We start from the raw sequence: 24,735 nt of genomic DNA, 5'->3' as shown, positions 1-24,735 counted from the left end.
ACATAGGAGCGTTACAGACCGCCGCTTTGCGGTGGTCTGCCGGTGCTGCTGTTTGCTCCGCGAGGGAGCCACAGCAGCCAAACCGCAAGACTCCCTCACGGAGCAAAAAAGAAGCTCCAAAATGGAGCTTCTTCCTGCGGCACGGTTATGACGCAGCGAGGCACCAATGGCGCACTCGTGACGTCATAAGCGCCCTGCGACATGCAGACGCACAGCGTCCGCTACGTCAATATGGCGACGGCTGTGTGGAACGGCCACCGCCATATTATATGTATTGACTACGTACTAGGGTTAGGGGGGTGCGGAAGCACCGCCCCTTCCTAACCCTAATACGTAGTCAATACGTATTTTATGGCGGTTTTTAACCCGCCATAGATTCACCATCTGGTAATAGAAAAACATGCTTGAACAGTGACAATCCTATTTGGATGTGTTCTTTTGGAAGCTATTTGACAACAAACAGGTTTTCCCCCCCAGTGAATTCATTGCTTAGTCAGCTGCTGTCCAAACATTTAGCATGATCCTCTGCAAGAGAGCATGAGAGTTCTTGATGATCCAGTAGATGGTTGTGGAACCCTTACTCCATGTTCATATAATCAACATCTTTGAGTAATTTCTTCCAATGGACTTGCATACTTATAAGTGGTCACCTCATTTAAAAGTAGGAACAGAAGGCTAAATCATATGTCATTGTGAAGACAACGGGTCATTCATTTTTGTTTTTAAAATTAGTTCTTGCTTGTAGAATAGGAAGTTGCTGTTGGTACAGGTCATTCATCCAGGCTACACCATGGAACTGGTGCCTCCAAGTTTCTGGAATAGCTGCAGTGAGATGTCATTTTTACCAATTGCTCTTCTTCAAAGAATCATACAGTAGCAATTGGGATGAAAATAACCCCAAACAAAGTCAAATGTGTGCTAGAATTTATCTCTGTTTTCACAGCTGAAGCCACATAACTTCAGGGGGTGATCTATCTGCTTTGGAAATCAGTAGAACTTCCATGAGTTCAATGAGCCTGACTGTGCAGTACACATCAACTTAAAGAAGGCTTTAAACTTGAATTACAAAATTTTGTGATCTGTACTACCATTCTTATCATCTGGGGAAGAACAGTATTAAACTGAGAAGAAATTTTGACTCATGGGATGAGCACTTAAAAGTGCTCCCAAATTGAGTGAGTAGATCTATGTTGGCACTCTGCATGTTGTCTTGTGATAGGGCTACATAGTGCTAATGCTCTGTGCAGGACTGAGAACTTACAGCCATCCAGATATTGTTGACCTTCAGTTCCCATCAGCCCCTGCTACTATGGCCAATAGTGAAAGCCTGGAGGATCACTAGGTTTCCATTCCAATTTATATGACACAGCCCATACTAGCTCACTGTGTAAGCTAGATCTAAATATCTGTTCCTTGATTACATTACAGGGCAATCCATAATTGTTTGGATATAGCAACTTTGCAAGCTGAGACCTTCTAGTAATGCATGTCTATGGTAGTCTTATTGTTTTACTCACAGCCCTTCCTACATTTCCTGTTTACCCAAGAGCACACCTTTGCCTTTTGTCCCTGAAAGAAAGGGTCTCCATTATCTCTCTCTTGCTCTCTCCTAGTCAGGAGAAGATGGCTTCCCTGCATGCTGAGAAGAAACTTTTCTAAGTAACCTACTTTTTCCTACCTTATTTTTCTTGCAACATGAAGCTGGACCTGTGTGTTACTTCATACCACATGATTTTGTAAGTAAACATGTTTTATTATTCATTTTAACCAAGTGACTGTGTTTTGATTGAGGACACGTGGATTGGGAGATAAAGTGGACCTAGTTTTTTTCCCTGCTCACCCATATTCCGCTGTGCTTGCTCTGCTAGTGAGATTAAACAATCTCTCCCACTTTCTTGAGTTTCTAGGAATTCTCAAGAAAGTGATATTTCCAACAATAATTTCAAAGTTCACTATCTTGAAGCCATACAGTAGATTTCTAGGTAAATGCTACACATGCACAACTAGTGCTTCCACTATAATTTTGAAAGTTGTATGGAGCTAAGCTGCATGCATGGAGACCTATATGATTTCCAGTGATCACAATACACTCCATTTTCCATTCACTTGTCAGACTGAGTAGTACCTGTTATACAAATGTATTGTGCATACTCATAGAAACTCTGGCTAGAATCCTGTTACAGCTTATACATAACTCAGTACTTAACTATGCTCCAATCATCATCAGAATGGATCTTCTTCTACCAGAACTTGTATTTTAATACAGTTGGGAAGGACAACTTGAGACCCTCCATACATTTTGAGACTTCAGTTCAGGTCCATCATAATTGGTTATGATGGCTATGGTTGATGGGAGTTGCAGCTCAGCATTTCGGGTGCTTCATTTTGCTCATTCTTGATGTAGATGCTATTTAGATCTTCTATAAGAAGGGGGCCAGCTAGTATCATCCTGATGTCCCTGAACTTATGTGGAGTTAACATTTTTGTGAATGGGCTCTTGTCTTTTAACAACTTAGAAAATGGCCACCTCATCTAACTTAGAAGGCTGGTTATTGGGAATGTCATGATGAGCATCTGTACTTCATATTTTAACACAACATCACTTTTATTGAAGTGTATGACTGTGGATGAACGTGCATTTAAATAAAAGAGGAATTACAGTGGCTCCCGTAATGAAACAGGTTATTTAAAAAGAGTCTTAAGGAGCATCTACAGTGTAGAAACAATGCAGTTTGATAGCACTTTAAGTGCTGTAGCTCCATCTTGTGGAATCCTGGGATTTGTAGTTTTACAAGGTCTTTAGACTTCTCTACCAAAGCATGCTGGTGCCTCACAAAACTACAGATTGCAGGTGTCAAACCGCATTATTGTAGATGCACTCTTAGTTTACAACAGCTGGTATATTGAACTTTGTACCTTTACTGTATAATTTATTCTTTTGCTAAACCACTGAGCTAGAAACTTGCTTTTCCCACAGAAGAATAAGACTCCTTACCTTGCTCAAAAATGGGATATTCACCAATGAACCAAGAAATCCAAAGGCAATTGGGAAAAAACTCCTGAAGATAAAGAAGAATTTGTTAGTAACTACTGAAATTATCATGTAGCAAGCCAACGTGAAAGCCAAACTATATATGACAACTTTCATTCTGCAGGTTTAAATATGGAACTGTCAGCCCTCATAAGAATCAGGATGGATGTCTGTGACTGTTTTAAAATTAAAAGGGGATGTAGAAGAGGAGTAATGAACGCTTTCTCTTGCTCATAGCTTTTCTTATGAAAGAACCATTCTTCATGTATTTTTTTTTCCAGAGAAACCTCAATACTCAAACTGACCAACATAGAAATCTCTGGGGAAAAAGATGTAGGGACATGATCTTTGAAAGAGGGGAATGTTCACCTATTCTCATCCATGCACCACTTTTACTTGTACCAATGGCCCATAATTCTTCAAAGGTCTGAATCTTAAAGGTAACTGCAGTCTGACTGAAACATTAGTTCAAAAAGTATCAATGAAATTGGCCCTTGAAATGTGGAGCAAACAAAATCCTTGAGCACCTCTAGTTGTCAGTACCATCAAGGGCTGAGTTGTATAGAAAATGAATCACCAGAGACAGAAATTTTATACTGCCTGATATTAGTTACAAAGAACAAACAAAAACCCTCCATGATGAAATGTCCCCCATTCAGCTAGAAATCATGAAGTACTAGCAATCAAGTGGTATAGGTGCATTTTCAAATTAGCCTGATTATCAAGGAACCTTGAATTCCATTGAGAAACCTTAGTATCTGCAGCTGGGGCCTAGTCTCATGTGTTGTCATAGACTGCGTATGCACAAGCCTTGGAGCTCTTTTCTGATGCAGGAGTATACAACTATGACTGAGTGGCAGGCAGTATGAAATTTCGGTGTTTGTCAGACTTGAATAAGCACAAGCCAAGAACAGGGTCTTATACGTTGCATTATAATAAAACTAGGTACAAATGTGCTCTTAAGCAATGTTAACTGGATATCTGTGGACAGTCAGGGGAGGCAGTAATACAGTTTTAATCACCTGGATTCCTCTGAACTGTACCTAGGCGATCAAGGGGTCCCTCTAGAAATGATCTAGAGGTCACTTCATGTTTTTACCAAATGTGATTTTTGCTCTAAATCCCCCCTCCTGTCATTCAGTGAAAACTGGAATACCCCCCCACAAAAGGCAAAAAAAGGTCTCCTTTTTTGAAGTTGAAAGCTTTCACCGCCAGCATTCATACTTGTTAATGGATTTTTCGGGCTATGTGGCCATGTTCTAGAAGAATTTATTCTTGGCATTTCACTAGCATCTGTGGCTTCATCTTTCTCAGAAGATGCCAGCTACAGATGCTGACAAAATGTCAGGAATAAATTCTAGAACATGGCCACATAGCCCAAAAAACCCACAAAAAACTATCCCTCTTTTTGTTGGAACACATTTGTGTGTATGATAAGAGCTCTCTGGAGGCTAAGAGGGACTCTGGGAGAAGCATGAAAGACTGCCCAGTTCCCATCCTTGCTGTATGTCTATATAGTTTCTCATAGAAGCTCCACTGCTTTAGTTGACTATTCACCTGAAGAGGTTAACAAAGCCATAGATCTCCAGCAGCATGCCCAGGACAGGCCACCTAAGTAGGACAATGACTATGCCTCCTAGAAAGAAACTGGTTCCTTTAAGCTTTGGTTTCTGGAAGAAGAAACCAAAGGTTCTTCTTAGTCCAATGATAACTGCTAATCCAGACAGGAACAGGATCTAAGCAGAAAAAGATGAACAATTCTCAGGGATTGTCAGAGTGTACCACAGCAACATAAAAGGTAAAGGTATTCCCTGTTGACAAGGTTGTCAAGTCATGTCCAGCCGTAGAGGGCGGTGCTCATCTCTATTACTAAGCCGAAGAGCCAGCATTGTCAGAGACTACTCTGTGATCATGTGGCCAGCATGACTGCACAATCTGTATTAATATAGAGAGTTCTCTTAGAAAGGTTGTACAACCATGCTAGCTGGCATGGTTTGGGAGCTGTACTCCTGAACAGTAACTTCTCAAGTTATCCTCTTAAGGGTGTCATATTGCATATGAAACCTGAATCCCCAATACAAACAGGACAAACTTTACATATCCATCAATATCTATGCCTTTTGTTCCTGAAGGATGCTATTGTTTTTGCCCTCCACACTTTCTTTTTCAAGAAGACATTCTTCAGCCACTTTGCTGTTGGCATAAGGAATTTCTCACCATGAGCTATTTCACCATTCTCCTCCTTAGTTGATATAGGATGAGATCTAACATCAAGTTGATAGAATGTAACACTCTATCCACACAATTATGTCTTTCTTTCTTTTTAGCCCTTTGTGCCCCCATCCAGTCTCTCCCTGCAGTTGTCAAGTTTTGTACGGGCAGCAGCAGCAGCAGCAGTGCTTATCAGGGGAAATGGAGACAGAAGGGAGGCATGTCAGACAATGAAGAAAATGGGAGTGTTCTCACAGATGGAGTGTACCCTCCTATACATTCCTCAGTCATATCATTTGAACTGCCTCCGCAGGGGGTGATTTTAAATAGCAGCAGGATTCACCATGTGTCATTCTGTACCCACCTCCTTGCTTTCTGTACATGGTCAATTGGGCAGTAAATAGGCATATTCCTAATTCTGCCATTGGCTAAATTGTGATCTTGAAAAAACCAAGGCTATAGACATCTGCTCAGAAACAAGTGCCCCACTGATGCCGATAAAATCCATATTCCAAGCGAATGTGCTGATTTGGGGAATCTTTGACTCTCAAGCTGTCTTTTCCTATAACTTCCACAATCCCACACCACTGGCTATGCCAGGTAGGTCTGAAGGGAATAATGGACCAAAACATCTAGAGGTCCAAAAGTCCTCCATCCTTTCCCTGGAACATATTAGTGTCAGTGCTTTCTAAGTACATTTAGTGATCCTTAAGAATTTTTGAAGCACTGAATTCTTTGGGAAGATGAATATTTTATGTGATCAAAACACACATTTTATTATCTTAGAAGGAAACATCAGAAGTTTTTCAAGAAGCATACATTTCCAAAGGCCAGAAGCACTGCATCCATGTAAAGCAGCATTCCAAAAAGAAGAAAGAATGCTCCAAAGCCCACAAGGCCGACACCAATCTCTGCAAGACATAAAATGAATGTAATTAATATCACAGCAGCCTGAATGGACAGGAGGAACAACTCTTGCAACTTATTGAGGAGAGAAAAGTCTGGCAGAGATACTATACATTCAGGATACTGTTCTGGCATGATCCTGTTCCTGTCTTGAAATCTGGAGGAGATGCCCTGTTCTGTGTCCACTGCTATCTAAAGTACAGTTGATGACTATATGAGAGAGGGCTTTTTAGTGGAAGTGTCAAGGCTTTGGAGAGTTTGGAAAAGTTGCCTTTTTGTACTACAGTACTGAGAAGCCTCTAGACAACTTAGTTGAGAAAATCTTTAAAATAAAGATTCAAATAAAGCCAGAAATGTATCTACTAGGAAAATTAATTAATATAATATAATCAATAAAATAATTATTGGAATAATTGGAATTAATATCCAAACTGCAAAATTTATATTGTCTATAGCAGCGGCAGCCAGAGTTATATATGCTTAAACTTGGAAAAATAAAATAATCCCATCAATTCAAGGTGGGTAACAAAATTATTAGACATGGCAGAATTAGATAAGCTAACCTGTCTTTGAAAGAGGAAACCACAACTAGGTTTATAAAAGAATGGGAACATGTTATGAAGTATCTAAGTAATGAATGGGGAGAGCTTGCAACTGTTGCTTTGGTAGACTAAATTTGAAATAAATTGTATATTGTAAAAAAAAAAGTGACTTTAGAATATATGATAGAAACAATTTTAGGTTTAAGAGACAGCTCAAATGTATAAAACAAGCACCAAAACCTGCTATGAAGAAGTCAATGTATCGGCAAGACTCTGTGAATGTAAGAAAGTATGGAAGATAAATGATTGACTCCTATGTTACTTTATGAGTTTTTTAAAAAATAAATTTTTAAAAAGTGAAAAAAAAATTAATGTCCAGATCTAGGATACTGGTAGTTATCTAGCATGAATTTCCCTGATGTTATTTAAAACAAAGCCAAAAAAAAGCCCTTTATATCAGCAAATCAGTTTAGCCATCTGTCAGGCAACGCTTCATTCTTCAAAACCAACAGAATGTATCTTCCCATTATTATTATTATTATTATTATTATTATTATTATTATTATTATTGAAATGATATTATGCCACACAAATGTTAAAACAGATACTGCTAAAAAATACATTGTATTTGTACAAAAGTTAAAAATACAATTAGACTATAAAAAAATTAAAAATATTTATAAACAAACCATTAAAAATAACAAACATAAGCAACACAGGACAGGAAACACTCCTTTCCCTTGAACAGTCAGTCCTGAAAGATGTGCTGAAACAAAAAGGTCTTCACCTGCCTACAATAGAATAGCAAGAAGGGTGCCAGTCTGACCCTTCTAGGATTAGGGTTGCCATGTCCCGCCCCCAGGCGGGACAATCCCACTTTTGAACCGGGCGGAGGCGCCCCATCCTGGTTCGTTCCTGTACCCAGGCTTGTCCCGGGTTCACTGCTGCGGATGGCGCCTATGGCGGTGGCTGCACTGCATACACTATGCGCTGCACGCCACAGCCGCTGCAGCCACCACCAACACGGCCGGCACCTTCCTAGCCCTGCACGTTCTTGCAGGGCCGCGCACAGGGCTAAGTAAGAGGAGTTTCTCCTCCTGGGGCTGGCTGGCCAATGGCTGCTGGCAGGGGGCGGGCTGTTGGAGCTCCAGTCTGCCCCCATTGGCCAGCCAGCCTCAAGAGGAGTAGCTCCTCCTCTATTTGCTCCCTACGTGGGCTGGCCAGGGTCCGGCGAGGAGGAGAAGAAGGAGGAAGGAAGAGGAGGAGGAAGGAGGAGAACGAGGAAGGAGGAGAAGGAGGAGGAGAGAGAGGAAGAGGAAGAAGAGGAGGAGGAGGAGGAGGAGGAGGAGGAGGATTTTGATTCCATTTGTACAGGTCTGCCTTGTTTTAACAATGATAGTGGTGATGATGATGATGATGATGATATCAGCCAGCTTCTGAGGCATGGCCAATGTAAGTTGCTCTGTTTTTTACAAACTCATGCGCAGTGAAGAAAAACCAAAGTCCCTTGACCAAGGACACACTTCTGAGAAGTACAGTTGAATCCGAGGGCAGATCCACTTCTTGTTAAACCACCTTGACATGTTCAGTATGCATAGCCATGATAACCCATGTTCAGTGTGAAACCAAAAGTTTGGTTAAGCAATAAGCCTCTGAAATATGCAAGAGGCCATGTTAAATAAAGCCATGTTCAATGCCCAAATGTGCTGTTTGGAATGGGGGGAGGGGGAGTTGGCCAGAAAAGGAAGTACATTTCTGCCATCTGTCTAGGAATAATGCCAAAATGTCCTCCATTTTGATCATGCCTAAGAAACATGCATTGATATGAACATTTTTAAAAAATCATCCTTTTTTTCCGCGTGTCCTCCATTTTAAAAAACGTGTCCTATATTTGAAAATATTGCCCTACATTTGTCCTACATTTGTGCCAGTTTGGAGGTCCTGACTTATGGCAACCCTGTCTAGGATGGGAGATCCAAAATCTGGAAGCAGCCACCAAATGTACCTATGAGGTTAGTGGAATGGAAAGAAGGCCCTTCCCAGAAGATCTCAAAACATAGGAGGTACCAACAAAGAAATATGATGTCAGATAATGTGAATCTGTATAAGGCTTTTAAGGACATGATCAGCACTTTGACTTGTGCCTAGAAACAGACTGGCAGTCAGTGGAGCCGTTTCAACAAGTGAGTTGTATGCTCCCTGTATACAGTCTAGCTGTCTTTGGACCAGCTGAGGTTTCTGACCATTCTTCAAAGACAAAATGCGTTAACAGTAATCCAAACAGAAAGTTACTGAAACAGAAATCTTTAACTGCCCTGGCCCAATGCTAAGGAATTTTGGGAACTGTAGTTTTGTGAGACATTTAGCCTTCTCTGTCAAAGAACTCTGGTGCCACAATAGACTACAATTCCCAGGATTACCTAGCACTGAGCCAGGGCAAGGGCAGTTAAAGCAGTTTCAAACTGGATTATTTCTGCAGTTCGTTTTGGATCAAAGGCCTGTGAGTGTCACTATGGCCAGATCTAGCATCTCAAAGAATGGTTGCAGCTGGCACACAAATCTTAACTTGGAATGCATTCCTGGCCACCTGTGAAACCTGTGTTTCTAGGGTCAGTGTTGAGTCCAGGAGAGTATCCAAGCTGGAGACTTGCTTTTTCAGGGGGAGTGTAGCTCTGTCCATCACAGGCTGATTCCGTATTCTCTCATCTGCTTTTCAGTTGACCAAAAGCATCTTTATCTTGTCTGGATTAAATTTAATTTATTTACCTCCATCCAGCCAATTAGTGATGATAGGCTCTAGTTTAGAACCAAGACAGGCCCCTTGGATTGAGGTGGAATGGCGTAGTAGAGCTGTGTGTCATCCACATACTGAAAATTTCACAGCATGGCATATATAACAAAGAACATTGGGAAACTGAATTGGCTAATACAGTGGGAGGCTTTATTTTGCTGCTTTTTTTCCTACAAAGCTAGCTTGGCTTCTTGTCCTTCGGCTGTCAGGTAATTTTTTTTTATTATTTGGACAGGCTCTTGCAAACTGCTTGTTTACTGAGGAAGGGTTGGTTACCAGGCAGGGTGCTGTCTTTTACTTATTGAGGTGTTTTGAGTTGTATCCTTAATGTAACAGTGTTTTAATATTTGAACTAGTTGTGTATTTTTAACTATATTTTAAAAATTATTCCTACTGTGAGCTGCTTTGGATTCCATATGTGGGAGAAAGGTGAATTATAAATCCAATGAAAAAATGTGCATTTAGCAGAAAAGCCAGAGAAACTATCTCCAAGTGTTTAATTACATGTCAGTGCCAGGTGGTTTTGGGGAGATTGTCGTGACATGAAGAGATGAGTGCAGGAGCCAAGATGACTATTTCTTTTTAGCTTTTGGTGGTGTGCATGTGTTCATGAAACCAAATCACTATGGAAGCGGTGGGTGGGACAGTCGCCTGTCCCATGAGACAGGAGATTGCCCAAGCCACCCTTCCCACAATGCTTTAGCATTGTCCCCCCCCCCCCTAGTATCCCTCTTCCTTGTCTTCCACATTTAACTTTTAATTTTGTGGGTTACTGTCATTGTGCCAAAGTGCCGTATCACTTTAGTACTATAATTCTAAAAGAAAAGAAGAAACTTTCCACCTTGAAACATAACTGTAATGAAGGAATGAAAGTCCATGGAGAACCTCCGTGGCAAAGTCACATTGTCATTCTAATTATCATTGGCATGCCCAACATACAGTGGGAGGAATTGAATCTGTGGTCCTGTCTGCACTGGCCACGGCAGCCCAGAGTACCCTGACCCCGGAGCTACCCCAACCTTTCCCCATTACAAAGGCCCTGCATTCTCATGCTAAATAGCTGATTCAATGTGTGTCCCACTGAGCTGCCTGGAGTGTCTGCTTCTGCCATGGGTCACTTTGCTCTGAGGTCAGAATAAGGTGCCCAGCAATGACTCCATGGCTGGATGCTTCATTCTGACCTTAGAGCAAGTGATTGGTGCAAGTGCCACCGGGCAGCTCAGCAGGAGATATTGGAATGGAGAGCTCCAGATCTTCTAGTAAGATCTGGAGCAAACAGACTAAATTCTGTTCACACCAGAATTGTGGTTTGGGACATGTGTCATCTCGTCTGCCCACTGAGACAGCAGAGGGAGGCCATTTTATTTGGCCCTTGAAGACAAGGCCTGTGGATACAGATGTGTGACATTTCCCCCGGCCTGTATCAAACTCATGGGACAAAAAACAAACAAAAAAACCACCCTTCAGAAATGTTTTAAAAGTTGATGCTAATCCTGGAGATTTACAAGAAAAATTCTGGGACAGAAAAAACATTGTATGGATATCAGGGAAAAAAATCTACCCTGAAAACTACAGGTAACCCCTGTGAAATCCTTTTGTCCAGCCTGGAGGAGCATGAACTCTAATTCCTTATGAACAAAAGTAAAGAAGTTAGTCAATTTTTCATTCCAAGGGCAATTTTTCTCATTTCCCAGAAAACAAAAGTGCCAGTGCAGCCATCATTAATGGAACAGCGAAGATAGAGCAAAACATGGGAAAGTTGCTTTTAACACAATCTTTAGTTACTTCTACTAGAGCTTAGAAAACTGCCTTTTCCCCCTGCGGCTCTCAGAATTCCCCTGTAGTCTCATTGGCCATACTAGCTGGGCAATTCTGGGTTTTATATAAGCCTGAAAGGTAACTTTTCTAGGTTCTGGACTAGATGTTATGGTGTCATAAACTAGAAGAGAAGCTGTGCTGACAATGAGAAACATTAACTGATCCCAATTGCACTTTCTGTGTCAACATGTCTGATGTATGAATGTATGACCTCTACTCCACAGGCTGAGGTACATGATCATACTCACTTTGAAGCTCTGTGATTTCCATCATCCTCACTATTGCAGGCCCCAAAGGGAAGTAGATGGGAGAGTGTCACGACACTGAGGGCTGAGGTGGATGCTGACACTTCCACATATTTTCCAACTGGTGAACCTTGGAAAGGCCTTTTGCCCTTTCTGCGTCACCCTGGAAATTATTAACTTGCCTATAGTAAAGACCTCTCTTAAGGTGAACTGGGCTGTCACTGGAGTCTCCGAGAGAGGTTGCGTTCTTTCAGTCATGCAAATTTGCACTTCTCTTCTTGTGGATCTGCAAAAGGGAGCTCAGGCCAGTATCCGGTAAGCAGATGTGCTGATCAAGAGAAAATGAAACCCTCAACTATACTGCAAGGCATTTCTTTAGTGTTTTTTTTTTTGGGGGGGGGGGAATAAAACAGTCCTATGTTTCAAGGTATCCACTGTTTGAAAACCAAATGAGGTTTAAAAATGATGAATAGTAAGAAATTGGGAAAGCTGCCCATCAGTGAATTGCAACAGGACAGGAGACTGAACAGGTACAAGTATGCATGTCAACTTGCTATAATTTTCCTCACTGTGGTGAGATGCATTACATTTCTGTTTAAATGATAGCTGTTATTTCTACACACACACACACCAATATTATTTCTCTCACACACATGCACACACACACACGATCTTCTGGTGTATAGTATATTTCTGCAAAACAATGCATGTTGTTTTCATGTAGGCAACTCACAGAGAAACACTATTGTAGGAAACTAATTAAGTGGCCAGGGACATCTGCATTAGCCATGCCTGAGTCACAGGAAGCATTTCTATAAAGCACAAGAAATTGATGTTTCTTGTTTTTGCCTAGCAAATAGCTGAGGACCACAGGCAGCAAACCCATTTCCAATCATCATGAATCATTCAATAGATTTGAAACCAGAAGCTTGTTTTCATGATTTTTTTTTACAAATAAAATTTTGTAATCATTTCATGTGTAGCTCTTTCATATGTTCTGGTGTGAACCAAACTGGCAACCAATAATCATGTAGATAGACTCACCATTCACATTAATGTAACATCTGAGCCTCACATTTCTGGGCATCGGGGGAAATGTCTTGATATATATTTCAGTAATGGCATAAAACAATGTCCCATGATTGAATACAGAAGGCATCTATTATGAGTTCAGCTGTTCCCATGCATACATGTACACACATTAAAGAGATGGAGACATGAAGTTCCATAAGGGAAAGATAATGTAATATACATTGCAGGTGTTCTAAGGTCTGCTCACTTTGGACAGCATACTGATATCACTGGGCTGGGGACCTCAGAAGTAGTTTTTCTAACCTTGAGACATTTGTCTCATCATCAAAGTAAGTTTCATTCTAGTAGAGGCTGATGTTTGGCATAGATTTAAGCACTTATTCACATAATGGCTGTGGTTCTACATTATATTTATGGCATGAGCATACTTCCACGGGGCTTGTCTTCCATCTCCTGCTCAAGGCAGCTTGCAATTTCCAACATGCATCTTCAGAGCCATTTAGTGACTGGGAGGGGACAAGAATGTGTGGGCAGTGTCAATTGCCATCCTGCACCTGGGGAAAAAGAGCAGGCTCCAGCCATAGTCTAACTGCGGTTCTCAAGGTGGGAGAAGAAAGCAGATACCTCCTCAATGGGAGACATTTGCCTTCCACTTACATATCCTCCTGTTTCTTGGCTGGAGAACTGCAGCCAGATGCTGCCTGGATGGCCCTTGCTCTCTCTAGCAATGATTTCCTTAAAATTCTTCTTTGCCTGACAAATTCAAGCATGTAAGAGAAACCAGAGAATTCTGCTCTGAATGGGATATAGCAAGTGATCTTTGCAATTTGTCTTTCCATCCTAGAGCCTCTTGAAAAGCTTTTCTGGGGATGCCATTTGAGCAGCATGAGTAGTGATATAGAAGACTATCAGGGAAAGGGGCATTAGTGATAGCACCCCCCCCCCCTTTACCTCCTTCCTCCAGCAGGGAGACTCCAGTAGGTCCTAGTGTCTTCTGTAGGCTGGAGCCTCTCTGTTCTCAGGCTAGCCTGTCAAAATCCAACCTATCCTTTGCAAATTGTCTAGCTAGGGGATTGTACTTTTCTGTCTATGAAATTCTACAGCATCCCCACCACCACCACCACCATTATCATTACCATCATTACTCACTTTCTCCTCCTCCTGTTCACATGTAGTAGAAATATATCACCTAATACATGCTGCTGGTCTTTTCGAAGACCATTTATCTAAGATGCAATAGCTTCAAGATAAGGTAAAAGTATTCCTCATTGATAAGGTTGTCAAGTCATGTCTGACCATAGGGGGCTGTGCTCATCTCTGTTACTAAGCCGAAGAGCCAGCATCATCAGAGACTACTCTATGATCATGTGGCCAGCATGATTGCACAGAATGCTGTTTACCTTCCCATCCACTTGCATTTGCATGCTTTTGAACTGCTAGGTTGGCAGAAGCTGGGACTAGTGATGGGAGCTCATCCAATCATGTAGCACCTGGGTCTCAAACTGCTAACCTGCCGATCTTGCTATCAACAGTCAGTGTCTTAACCACTTGAGTCACCTTATCCCAGATTCAAGATACGGAGAGAGAATTGAGACACATAGACCTTCCTCCTCTGAAAAGACTTTGGTGGAACCTTTCTTTTGGTGTAGACTAAAATTATTTTTCTTTACCTTCTCAACTTCTCCAAGCCTTAGAAACAGATACTGAGAAGAATGAGGGGAGCACACAATCTGTTTACAAACCATCAATTTTTATTTATTTGCTTTATACAAACTTGCAAGGTACAAATGCATTTTTTTATTTTGTTTTCCTTGTGTGAGATTTTGACCTTTTAAAGTAGCTACATCTAGAACATACGCTGCTGGGAAGGAATATTAAGCAAGCCACTGCAGGTTTAATTACTGGAAAGATTATCCCTTGGTTTGGTGTGAAGAACTCCAAGCCACTGACATATTATTTTTAATCACAGACTGCTAATTTTCTTTTAAATTTTCATAATCTAAGGTCACTTTTATACAAACGAAAGACATCAACATCACATTGCTTCTTTGATCATTTTCTTAAAACTTGTCTAAAACTAGCAAAATGTTGCTGCAAATAATGTGCATAAGTAATGCCTTTTTTTCTTAGTTACAGGTGCTGCTGGCATATGAATGCGTAATTAGAAGGGAAAACAACAATACTTAAAATAAAAGATTAAAAACATCTTCCACAATACTATAAAACAGTGGTCCTAAATGCGCCCTGTTGAGAGCTCACAGCTTGTAACCTCCAAATGCAGAAAGTGACAGATTCTACCTAGCAATTCATCAAGAGCATTGGTTAGAGGAGATTAACATTCCTTATGTTCTTAATGCCCATTTTTTTAAAAAAACCAAACCCAATGGCATAAATAAACACTCATCTTGCTGGGGAATGCCAGAGGGGTGGGGGAACTAGGACAGTCATGATGAACAAAATGCAACAGCTCCAATAGCATTTAGCAATAACATTTATATTTCTATACCGCTTAATAGTGAACTCAGCATTCTCTAAGCGGTTTACAATCTGTAAGCCAATTGCCCCCAACAAGCTGGGTACTCATTTTACCGATGTATGAAAGGATGGAAAGCTGAGACAACTTTAAAGCCCTGGGATCGAACTCACAACATTGTGGCTGCAGTACTGGCATTTAACCACTGTGTTACCAGGGCTCCCAAAAGTTTTGCAAGTCTCATGATACCCCCGTAGCTTCAAGCACTGGTAGAATGATTCCATTAAGACACTGTATCCCCTCAAAGTTGTCTGTCCTACATATCTCTCAAAAATGTGCACAAGTAGGACCACTACCTTAGAGTCCTCAGAGGAGGTAGAATACAAAGGCCCTCTCTGGCCTCTGTGAGGGCCAGTCCTAGGCAGACAATCCTTCGGGGGCTTACACATGTATCCCCTTAGCTTTTACTTCCCCTCTCTGTTGAGCTGCTGCCATTTAGAAAATGGCCAAAATGCCTTCACAGCAAGGAAAAACACAAGTACCATTTGAAAATGTACCTTTCCCAAACAAAATAGACTGGATAGAGGTGAGGATAGCTGCTGGGAGTGCAAAGATGATGGAAAGAGGAAAATAAACTAGCTTCTTTGCAGTGACATTGCTCTGCAAGCTACAAGAAAAAAACATTCATGTGAACAAAAGAGAGATTAAAAGAAAAAAGAAAACTGGCACTGACAGTAAAAAAAATCAAATATATTGCAAGTATCCCAATGGGATAACTGTGTACCAGCAAGACAATCTTTACGGTCCCTGATATGCTACAGTCCCACACATCTTCCTATTATTTACCTTCAAGGCCAGAGCCTCTACAGATGTAAATTAACTTAGCTTTGCTAGTTTCAAATAAGCTATGCTAAGTAGCTTCAGCAGAGGATTGGACCCTGACATAAAAAGCACTACCTTACCCAACAACAAGGAAATAAATGCATCACTCCTCTTAAATGGACAGCTTTTCTTTATTTTAAATAAATTTGCTTTGATAAAACCAGAAAAAATATATATCTCTTTAAATATGTCTTCTACTTTATTATTATTCTGATAAACTGCCCATAGTGTCTCCCACTTCAGTAACTCAGTGACATGGCTGACTTCAGTGGCCTTGTGTACTGAGAGAGAAAGTTAGCACGAAAGTAAACAGTGTGGTGAAGAGAAAAACATATATATTTATATATACATATACACACACATCACGGTATAATTTCCATAAAACATATATTAAGGCATGTAGAGGATCATGAAGGGATAGTTTTATGAGCTAGCAGGCGCTACTATAGGAGCAAAACCAAGAACTGTATATTATTATTATTATTATTATTATTATTATTATTATTATTATTATTATTGAATGTCAAATGTATTGCTGAAGGAAAGGATCTAAAACTATGATTCCCTGGAGTGCTCTATATATTGCCAGCATGATTATTTTAAAAATAAAAAGGATCTGTAGTATTTATTGAATAGAAAGTGAGGGGTAAAATCTGGTTAAAAGGCAGTCTATCATCCGTTCTCTACTGTGGGAAGTAGGAGAGATCTTGTTATATGCCAACAACCTAATTGTTACCAGTTATCTACTGAGGTGTATTCTTGTAAGTAATGAGATGGGAGCTTGCCCCTTTGCTACTTTGGTGCTAAAATGAATGTGCAGGAAACAGAACCTGACAAAAGCAGGCACTAAAACTTTTCTGATGAAAGGCATTTTTGTTCTCCACTGGGTTATGTGAAAATAATCTTGTTAAATGCTCAGATTCCTCTTCAAATCTACTGAGGCAGATTTCTGGATATGACAAGGTGGACAGCTTCCGCCCTTGCTACTTTGGTGTGAAAATGAATGTTCAGGAAACAGAACCTGATACCATTATCAGCACAACTCTAGGAATGTGTACACAGAAGTAAGCCTCGCTGTGTACAATAGGACCTATTGCCTAAAAAGCATGTTTAGGACTGAAGCCAAGTAATGTAAGTCTATCCTCACAAACAAACCCCTCTAAGTTTGGCATGGCTTAGTTTCAGGTAAGTGGATATATGTTTGCAGCCTAGGTCTATCCTGTGGATTTGCCCAACCTGCTTTCCAACAGTCAGCTTACTCCACAGTTCCCCAGTCTGCCCTGTGTGGACTAGAAGGGAGCAGCACTGGAATCAGCACATCTACTATTTAGCTTGCAAATACTTTAAAGTCAAGCCTATGCTTCTTCCACTGACACATGTGATAGCTATGCCAAGTGAGGAGGGAGTGAAAAATCCAAGTCTGTGTGAAATCCAAGTCTAAGGGTTGGACTGGATGGGCCATATGATTCTTTGAAGACTGATGTTTCATTCTTTCCTTTAAAAAAACAAATTAATTGGTGATTCAATAATTTTCTCTTTTGTGAACAGATCTCCAGTCTCTTAGGGCCAAGCTAGACCAGATGATGACAGAACTTGAAATGTGGAACTGCTCAAGTCATGTCCACACTGAGGAAGGAATCCAGCTTAAAGCATTAAATCAGAGGTGAGAAACTTTCTGTCAGGTGATGCACTGCAATGGCTCCCCCATGAAATTGCCAGCCAGGGTCTAGAACAGTGGTGGCGAACCTATGCCAGAGGTGGTACTCAGAGCCCTCTCTGTGGGCACATTGCCATCACTAGTCTAGAACACAACCCCACTCCTGCCACCACCACCAACCAAAGGGCTCTAAAGGAAGGGGAGCCACAATTTCATTTATGTGGCGAGTACACACCTTGCCTGAGATCCTGATTCAGGTTGAAATAGTGGAAATCTCCACATGCAAAATTATACCTACATTGTGCTATACAACCCTTGTATTGAACTGCAATTTTGTACTACTGAATGGACAACTGTATACACAACCAGATACACAATCAAAGGAGTACTACCACCCCGTTTCAACCGAGACAGATAGATATGCATCAGTAGAAATGTACATCCACATGCATAGCAGCATCAAATGTGCAACTCTGCTTCAGTGCCTTTGAACTGAATATGGACACTGTGCATCAGATAGAAATGTCTATCAGTTTCATTACATGTGTATTAAGACACCAACTGGATTCCAGCCCTTGTCTTTAAAATAAACTGTGCTTCTAGGAACACAATGCATTTCTAAACAAGCCACATGTTCACTGTCTGCCATGTTTTACAATAATGCCCTTTCTTTCCCTTCCATCACCAAATTTTATTGGGTGGGGAGAGAGGGTGAGGTGTAGTGTTTGCAAAAACAGATGTATATGAGATAGAAAATATCCCTCTGTATCCAGTTATTCTGTCTGCCAACTGTTACCTTAGTATCACTTTCCACAAAGTAGAGAGAAGCCGGCCCTATGGTGAGGGGAGATGCTGTGGAGACTGGAGACATAAGCAATGGGCTGGTGAAGGATTTAGCACTTCTCACCCATGCAATCCTTTTCTCTATATGTTATTTTATAAAAGACAGAGACCAAAACAGTTAATAAATATGTAGTAATTAAATATGTTGGATAATAAACTCTCTTCCAATGGGACAAAGGTAAGGAAATAATTGGGCAACAAACTAGGATGTGTTTTTTAGTGCTGAAGCAACTGACTTGACTCTACTGGGAAGACAGGGATAAATCTTGGCAACTGAGGGACTATGCAAGCTGCCTCTTTTACAGCCAGATCGGGACTGTGGCAACCACACACTGCATCTCCTATCTGGTCTTTGCAGGGCGCAATAGTTGCGGTGGCACAGCTTTATGGTGCTCCTTCTGCAGTGCCAGAGGAGCACTGTGATGCCATGCACTGCATGGTGCACCATGTGGCATCACACCAGCCTGGGGGGTGGAGCCAGGGCCTGGATCACACTGACACCACACCCCAACTCTGTGCCCAACCTGGATTTTCCTGCCAGTCTGCATAGCCCCTTAAGTGTTCAGGGTGGTTTTGAATTACCATCTCCAACCAGTCCCAGTCAGCATCACCAGTTGTCAGGGCTGAGAGTTGTAGTTCACTTATATCCACAGGACCACAGACTGCTTACTCCTGATGTAGAAGAAAGTCCAAACAAAGGTTAGAGTGACTTTTAAAAACCAGACCTTTCAGTTTCATGGTAAATCAGAATCAGCCTTTCATAAAAGTACAATGTGGCCAGATTCCTACTGGTTCAGCCAGCATAGTTATTCCAGTGGTGGAAGTAAAACAGAAGCCACCAAAACTATTAATGTTGGGGGGGGGGGCAGTGATCACTGATGCCAACTGGAGACTGGGGTTGCTGACTCTGTGCTGCTTATTCCTCAAATGGTGAAATCAAGGCCCTCCAGGAGAGATGGTTTGGGCAATCACCTGCACCATGGGACGGGTAATTGTCTAAGCCACCCCTTCCAGAATGCTTTGTCTCTAAGGATACCTCTTATCCCTGGAAGCCAGGCATTTAAGGAATAAGCTGTGGTGCTAGTGGCTCCATTTCCTCACTGCTACTGCCAGCATCACTACCTTTACCTTCTCCCTGTGCAAGTTCGCAGAAAGTTAAACCACTAGTGTAAAGGTCTGTTGCACTATTGTACTGTCCTAGTAGGACCTCATCCTTTCTAAAGAGCCTAATGTAAACAAGGACTGAATTATGGAAGGAAATGTGGGGGCACTTAATGAAATCCACAAATTCCACCCATGACTGCCTTTTACTTTAGCCAAGTCATCCCCCCGGCTTTTAATAATTATAGCTAAGAGGGCCTCATAACAGAAATGGAGTAGGGAGTGGGGGACAGCATGCTGTAACTCGACAACTAGTTTGGGAGCACAACGCCCATGTCAGATTCATGCTCAATCAAACTGAGTATGTGGCTTTATCTGAGGATTTTAAGCAGTTATGGGAAATATTATTCCAACTAATGGAGATTTTCAATGTGACCTGTGTTTAAGTAATCTTCATTTATACACTTATGGGCATGTATGTGTTGTAACTAAGCCCAAGATGAAACTGCTAACTCTGTGTGTGTGTGTGTGTGTGAATGCATCCGTAATTCAAAACTACATTGCCACTTAGAAGTCAAATTGCAGTCTAAAGTGACAAGTTCTACCATCTTCCATTGTATTTGTGTGAATAATCCAGTAAATTGGATGATTTGCACTTTTGAATACTCAGAAAATCCAGTTTAAGGGAAAGAAAAAAAAGTCAACTGCATTTATGTGTTCTTCTAACCTATAACAAGAAAAAATTAGCTACTTCAATAATAATATAGCCTGAAACAGAATGAAGGCATACATTTGGGGGGGGGGGATCCAAAACTATATCCAGCTCAGCCTCTTATTGTGTATGGCTGACTGGTGCCCTGTGAAACAATTTCTCATGGTGGCCCTCCTATATTTTGATAATAAAAACTCTAGCCCAGAGGTCTACTTATGAGGACAATTGTTTTCAAATGTCATGTGTGAGGGAGCCCCACAATTTTCATGTTCTCCCACTCTGGGTTTTGAACACAATGCCCTGTTTATGCCTGATTGGTATGCTGTGGATCTGCAGAGTTCCTTATTGCGAGGTGATGCCAACTTTAGTACAGAGCCTGGCTATTTGTAAAAGGGGCCAGGTAATGTGGCACTACCTGCATCACTGTGTGGAAAGCAGAATTGGCCCCTGAAAAAACACAAGTTGATTACTTCTGTCCTACCTAAGTGACATTCAGACAGGCACTACCAGAAATTTTTTGGATTGCAGGGGAATTTTGGGAGCTGTAGTCCAAAAAAGTAACATGTCCCGGCTCAAGGCTTTACTGCATGTACATCCCCTCTTAATGAGTCACTGCAGTGACAAAAGATGCTTCCTATAAGACCCTTGACCTAGTAAGACTCCTGTCTCAGGATGTGTAAAGGAAATGGGTAAGAGCTACTTGAATTAATGTAGGGCAATGGCTCTTTTGGTATTTACATGAAAATAAATATATTGGTATTATCCCAGTTCTTCTCTCTGCCTACCCCTCAAGTCTATTTCCCTTTTGAATTAATTCTTCTCTCAAGCTTCTGAGAAAACAATGAAGGCTCATCTGGGAGAGCAGGCTCACTTGAGATGGTATGAAATTGGAACAGGTGCAGCGATGGCCCTGCAATCTTGACATAGGAGCTCAGTTCCTCTCAAATTATCAATTGGCCTTGGCAGAGGAGATGTGACATTTGTGTTTTTGTGTTTTAAGAGAGGAGGAGAAAACATGACTGCCACACCATCAACTAACTAAAGCCTGCTCTACTCGCAAATGTAAAAAGAGGAGATGTTACAAATGGCAAAGTTTGAAGAGCCCACTTTAACTTTTCCATATTATCCAGAAGACGTTTCCTTCATATATCCTGTAGGAACAGACTTTTGGCTTGTCCAGTCTAATTCGGATCATATCCCATTTACTCTCAGTCTTTTGTTTTCATTATTAAAACCTAATGGTGGTACAGTAATCTATCCAGCACACCATTACTCAGATTTGTGCCCTAGAGAATTCACTTATTCCCTGGAGTTTGTTCAGTGGCACTATTCCTGGCTCACTCCAGTGTGAAAAGAAATATGGTCTTCCCAGCCCCAACAGGGATGCCAAACACACACCCTTTGTATCTAACAGACCTCATTGGATCACAGAATGCATCCAAGCCTTTGCCTAGAGGCCAGTCCCAGACAACTGAACTTTTCCATTACTACTCTTCCCCATTACATCCTTCATCCACACCCCTGCTACCTAGCTACGTACACTGCCCACACCTTCTGGTCCACCCATCAAGCTTGGGAAAAGCCACAGGAAAATTGCCTCAGACTAACAAATCTCAAAGCTTATTCCACTTTTCTGTCTGTTTCACCTCCTTCTTCACTGGCAGCTTTCTTTTTCTTTCCTTGGCCACATCTACAAAGTTCTCAATCCATTCATGCATCTTCCTGCTCCCTCCCTTCCTTCTTTCTCCTACAAATGGTTGTGAGCATAAGCAGAGAAGAGCGGCCATGCACAGGCTTGCTTAGCTCTTGAGATTAAGGATACAAAAGCCATTCTGGCTAGTAGAGGAAACCAAACTGGGGTGTGTGAAGACGATAAATCTAGTGCTCAGTATAGGGTTAGAACGTCTCTGGCTGCAGCGACAAGTCATTCTTCACAGACATCCTCTCCCTTCCTGTCCAAATATTGGTGGAAGAGGACAGAGAACCAAGAGACAGCTAAATTAGTGTGGGAAACTTCACCTCCCCTTTTCCATTCAGTGATGTCTCCTTGCCAAGCCAGCCAGGCAACAGTGGAACTTTAGCTACTGGGCCTTTTGCCTTGGAATCTTCTGTGCTGATGCAGAGGATCTGCAAGCTGCATTGGTGACAGTTTCTAAAAGGCTTGTCCAGAGAAGTTGCTGATATGGGCCATGGCAGTAGTGACAACAGGATATGGGAGGTAAAAGACAAACTCCTCTTTCTCCTCAGAGGCAGCTTTTCCTTCCTGAATGTTTTTGCAGCTCAATCAAAGGCAAGAGTGTTCTGACGGGACCATAACAATGGCCATGTGGCGTGCATCATTAAGTGGTTGTGTCAGGATGCAGATTCGACTTGTGTTAAAATGTGGCTCCGCGGGACTTCACAGCATTCACAGCAGCCAGGGCCTGTGCTGGAAGGAGGAAAGAAGGCAGAAGAATCAATGACTGTAATCAGGAGCCTAAAATGACAGACCTGCTGCAAGGAACCTTTACAGTAGGCTGGCATGCTAAAGAAAACACCCACTATAGAGTATCCACACGGTAAAGTTCTAGCACTTTGATGCTACTTTAAGTGCCATGGCACCATATTACAAAGTCATGGGATTTGTAATTTCATGAGGGACTCAAAGTCTCCTGCTAGGAAGTCCTTTGTTCAGCCTCTCCACCAAATTACAAACTCCAAGATTCCATAGGATGGAAGTATGGTGCTTAAACTGGCTTCAAACTGTTATAACCATGAAGTGTGGATCTGCTCGAGTAGTGACTTGGAAGATGACAAGAAAAATATAGCCCTGTGTGTGTTGTATGGTGCCCTGTTTTCTGCTCCTTCCAAAAGTGGGTGGATGAGTAGTATCTCTTGGAAGCTTCCAGGAATAATTCAGTTTTAAAATAGATTGCAGGTTTTAACTTCTTTTTTTAAAAAAAATGTTCATTTTTCAACTAGTAGTGGTCTTTCCACTTAGTTTTGTTTTCATTTTTTGGCTGTGTGTACAGCTCCTTGAGAGTCCCGGGGCAGAAAACTGGCACTAATGAGAGAGAGGTTATTCAGACTTTCCCCCTTAAACCTCTACACAAGGGCATTTCTCAAAGACTTAATATTTAAGGCTTAAAAGATATTCACTAGAAAGATCTGTGCTAGAGGCATGTCAGTTGGAACAAGGAAAGTAGCCTTGGGAGGCTGGTCATTGGAAGGACAGGTTGCTTACCTGTAACAGTATTTCTTTGAGTGGTCATCTGCGAATACATACAAATGGGTTTCACTGCGCCTGCGCAGTGCTGTTCAGAAACTTCTGGAATCACTGGGCAAAGTTTACTTTGCAACATATAGAAACTTTCTGGCGGTAACTCTGCCCACCCGTTATAAGGCTCCTGCCTTCCCGCTCTTTCCCCAGTTCTGCAATTTTTCCACCAAGCAGGCGATGGAAAGAGCCAATAAGAGCAGGACACTGAGGGGATGGACGGGTGGGATTTGTATGTATTCGCAGATGACCACTCGAAGAAATACTGTTACAAGTAAGCAACCTGTCCTTCTTCTTCGTGGTCTCTGCAAATCATACAAATGGGTTTAGACTGACAAGCTTACGTATGCGGCGGAGGGAGTGTCCTGAGACCAAAGCTATAGTGAAACACAGGTATGTTTATTACAAAAATAAACACCTTGAACTATAAAGAGTCAGTCTTTTTTGTTCATGCACAGACCCCACATAGCAATCACATTGCAAAAACTGAGAAAGGAATAAAGGTCATGCAAGACCAGTCTCATTAAGTTGTGCAAATCAACATTCAACAGAATGTAAACCAGTGGCATTATGTACATAAATGCTGAAGCACAAACCAACAGTAGTACAATCAATGCAACCCTGAAACCAACACAGCCCTCCTGAAAGCTGCGTCTCAAATAGCTCTGGTGTCCAGCCTATAATGCTTTATAAAAGTCAATGGCTGGGACCAGACAGCAGCCTTACAGACATCCTCCAAAGGAATGCCCGACAGGAATGCAGAAGATGCGGACACTGCTCTCGTGGAGTGGGACTGAACCCTGCCAGGAAGAGGTTTACCCAGCAGTTCATAGCAGAGGTGGATGGTACCAGCCACCCATTTGGAGAACCTCTGCGTAGACACGGGCAACCCCTTCTTCGGTTCCGAGTAGCATTGGAAAAGTCTTGTGGACCAACTGGAGGCAGCAGTTCTGTCCAGGTAAAACGCCAGCGCTCTCCTGACATCCAGAGAGTGCAGGCTCCGCTCTGCATCCGAGGTCGGATTGGAGGCGAGGGTAGGCAACACAATGTCCTGGCACACGTGGAACGCAGACACAACCTTAGGCAAGAAAGTAATGTCTGTCCGAAGGACCACTTTGTCCTTGTGAAACCTCAGGAAGGGCTGGTCCCTCCGCAAGGCACAGAGTTCGCCCGCATGGCGGGCAGAGGTGATGGCCACAAGAAAAGCGGTTTTCCAAGTCAGTAGTCTCAAGTCC

At 41.8% G+C, this 24,735-nt stretch overlaps 2 protein-coding genes and 1 long non-coding RNA gene across 8 annotated transcripts in view; 1 reads left to right on the top strand and 2 right to left on the bottom strand.

Moving 5' to 3' along the window:
• Positions 1-235: 235 nt before the first annotated feature.
• On the bottom strand, positions 236-11,679 carry GOLT1A (golgi transport 1A). Of its 2 annotated transcripts, none has more exons than XM_042463594.1 (5): positions 11,548-11,679; positions 6,062-6,153; positions 4,589-4,767; positions 2,996-3,059; positions 236-822 (listed from the first exon to the last, which is right to left on the bottom strand). In XM_042463594.1, exons 1-5 carry the CDS (start codon positions 11,570-11,572, stop codon positions 784-786), a joined length of 399 nt encoding a protein of 132 aa, XP_042319528.1. In that variant the 5' UTR covers positions 11,573-11,679; the 3' UTR covers positions 236-783. The 2 variants fall into 2 exon arrangements, with proteins under 2 accessions (XP_042319528.1, XP_042319526.1); XM_042463592.1 differs by lacking the exon at positions 236-822 and adding an exon at positions 830-978.
• LOC121928635 overlaps positions 11,218-24,735 on the top strand; it is a 50,210-nt gene continuing 36,692 nt past the window's right edge. The window contains exons 1-2 of the long non-coding RNA XR_006103538.1: positions 11,218-11,859; positions 17,480-17,594. This is a non-coding gene — a long non-coding RNA (uncharacterized LOC121928635). The remainder of the gene's footprint in view (positions 11,860-17,479; positions 17,595-24,735) is intronic.
• The window catches only part of PLEKHA6 (pleckstrin homology domain containing A6), a 284,203-nt gene continuing 277,059 nt past the window's right edge, over positions 17,592-24,735 (bottom strand). For all 5 annotated transcript variants that reach the window (XM_042463589.1, XM_042463585.1, XM_042463586.1 and 2 more), the window contains one exon: positions 17,592-22,672. The gene's annotated coding sequence lies outside the window, so the exon portion shown is untranslated. The remainder of the gene's footprint in view (positions 22,673-24,735) is intronic.

Source organism: Sceloporus undulatus, chromosome 4, assembly GCF_019175285.1.
Source record: "Sceloporus undulatus isolate JIND9_A2432 ecotype Alabama chromosome 4, SceUnd_v1.1, whole genome shotgun sequence".
NCBI lineage: Eukaryota > Metazoa > Chordata > Lepidosauria > Squamata > Phrynosomatidae > Sceloporus > Sceloporus undulatus.
This window is presented reverse-complemented; position numbering and strand designations above follow the sequence as displayed.

Coding starts and splice junctions, on each gene's coding strand:
- GOLT1A (XM_042463592.1), bottom strand. CDS start 11,572: ATGATGGAAATCACAGAGCTTCAAA. Junction 6,154..11,547: donor GGAAATCACAGAGCTTCAAA/GTGAGTATGATC, acceptor TATGTCTTGCAG/AGATTGGTGTCGGCCTTGTG. Junction 979..2,995: donor ATATCCCATTTTTGAGCAAG/GTAAGGAGTCTT, acceptor TGATTTCCAAAG/CAGATAGATCACCCCCTGAA.